This window comes from Acanthisitta chloris, unplaced genomic scaffold (genome assembly GCF_000695815.1).
Source record: "Acanthisitta chloris isolate BGI_N310 unplaced genomic scaffold, ASM69581v1 scaffold28921, whole genome shotgun sequence".
Lineage (NCBI taxonomy): Eukaryota > Metazoa > Chordata > Aves > Passeriformes > Acanthisittidae > Acanthisitta > Acanthisitta chloris.
In genome coordinates this window covers 3,545-4,249 of record NW_008654770.1, presented here as the reverse complement: position 1 = coordinate 4,249, position 705 = coordinate 3,545, and the positions used below count along the sequence as shown (strand labels likewise).

At 62.8% G+C, this 705-nt stretch overlaps 1 protein-coding gene across 1 annotated transcript in view; it reads left to right on the top strand.

Moving 5' to 3' along the window:
- FES (FES proto-oncogene, tyrosine kinase) overlaps nucleotides 1–705 on the top strand; it is a gene marked incomplete at its 5' end in the record, with an annotated part of 4,425 nt that overhangs the window by 730 nt on the left and 2,990 nt on the right. Inside the window, 4 exon segments of the mRNA XM_009083675.1 lie at nucleotides 1–53; nucleotides 204–341; nucleotides 452–571; nucleotides 650–699. The exon segment at nucleotides 1–53 is cut by the window's left edge and continues 30 nt beyond it. Coding sequence (XP_009081923.1) covers nucleotides 1–53; nucleotides 204–341; nucleotides 452–571; nucleotides 650–699 — 361 coding nt within the window.

Genomic DNA, 705 nt, shown 5'->3' with positions numbered 1-705 from the left:
CCCTGCCTGCACCAGTCCCTCTACAGCCTGCAGCAGGAAATGGTCCTTATCCTGTAAGAGCCCTACCCACTCTGCTGTTTGTCCTGTGCCCTACTGCCCATCCCATGCCCCACTGCCCATTCTGTGCCCTGCTGCCATCCCTGCACTCCACTGCCAAGCTCTGGCAGCCTTATGGGCCCCCAGAACCAGCAGTGCTCCCACAGGAAGGAGATTCTTGGGGAGTACTGCAACATCAGCAGCCTGGTCCAGGAGGACATGCTGGCCGTGCACCAGGAGATCATCGGTGCCATCCAGGCCATTGACCCTGCCACTGAGTACAGCTACTTCATCCAGAGCCACCGGTATGGCCCCGTGTGGCTGCAGCCTCCCTGCCTGGCACAACCCTGCTGCCCACGGGTGCTGGTGGCTGGCACGGGGCAGGAGGGGACAGAGCCATTCTGTGTGCCCACAGCTATGACTTTGAGGTGCCACCAGCCGTGTCCTTTGATGAGAGCCTGCTGGAGGAGACAGAGAGCCTGGCACCGGGGGAGCTGCAGCTGAGCGATCTGACCCTCGAGAGTGTCCAGCACTGGTGAGCAGGATCTGCCATGGGCAAGGGCAGGTGAGGGGCAGGGTGGGGGCTCAGCCCACTGGTACGTGTGTCTCGCAGCCTGACGTCGGTTGAGGAGGAGCTGGCGGCTGCCACGGAGGCTGTGAGCAGCAAGG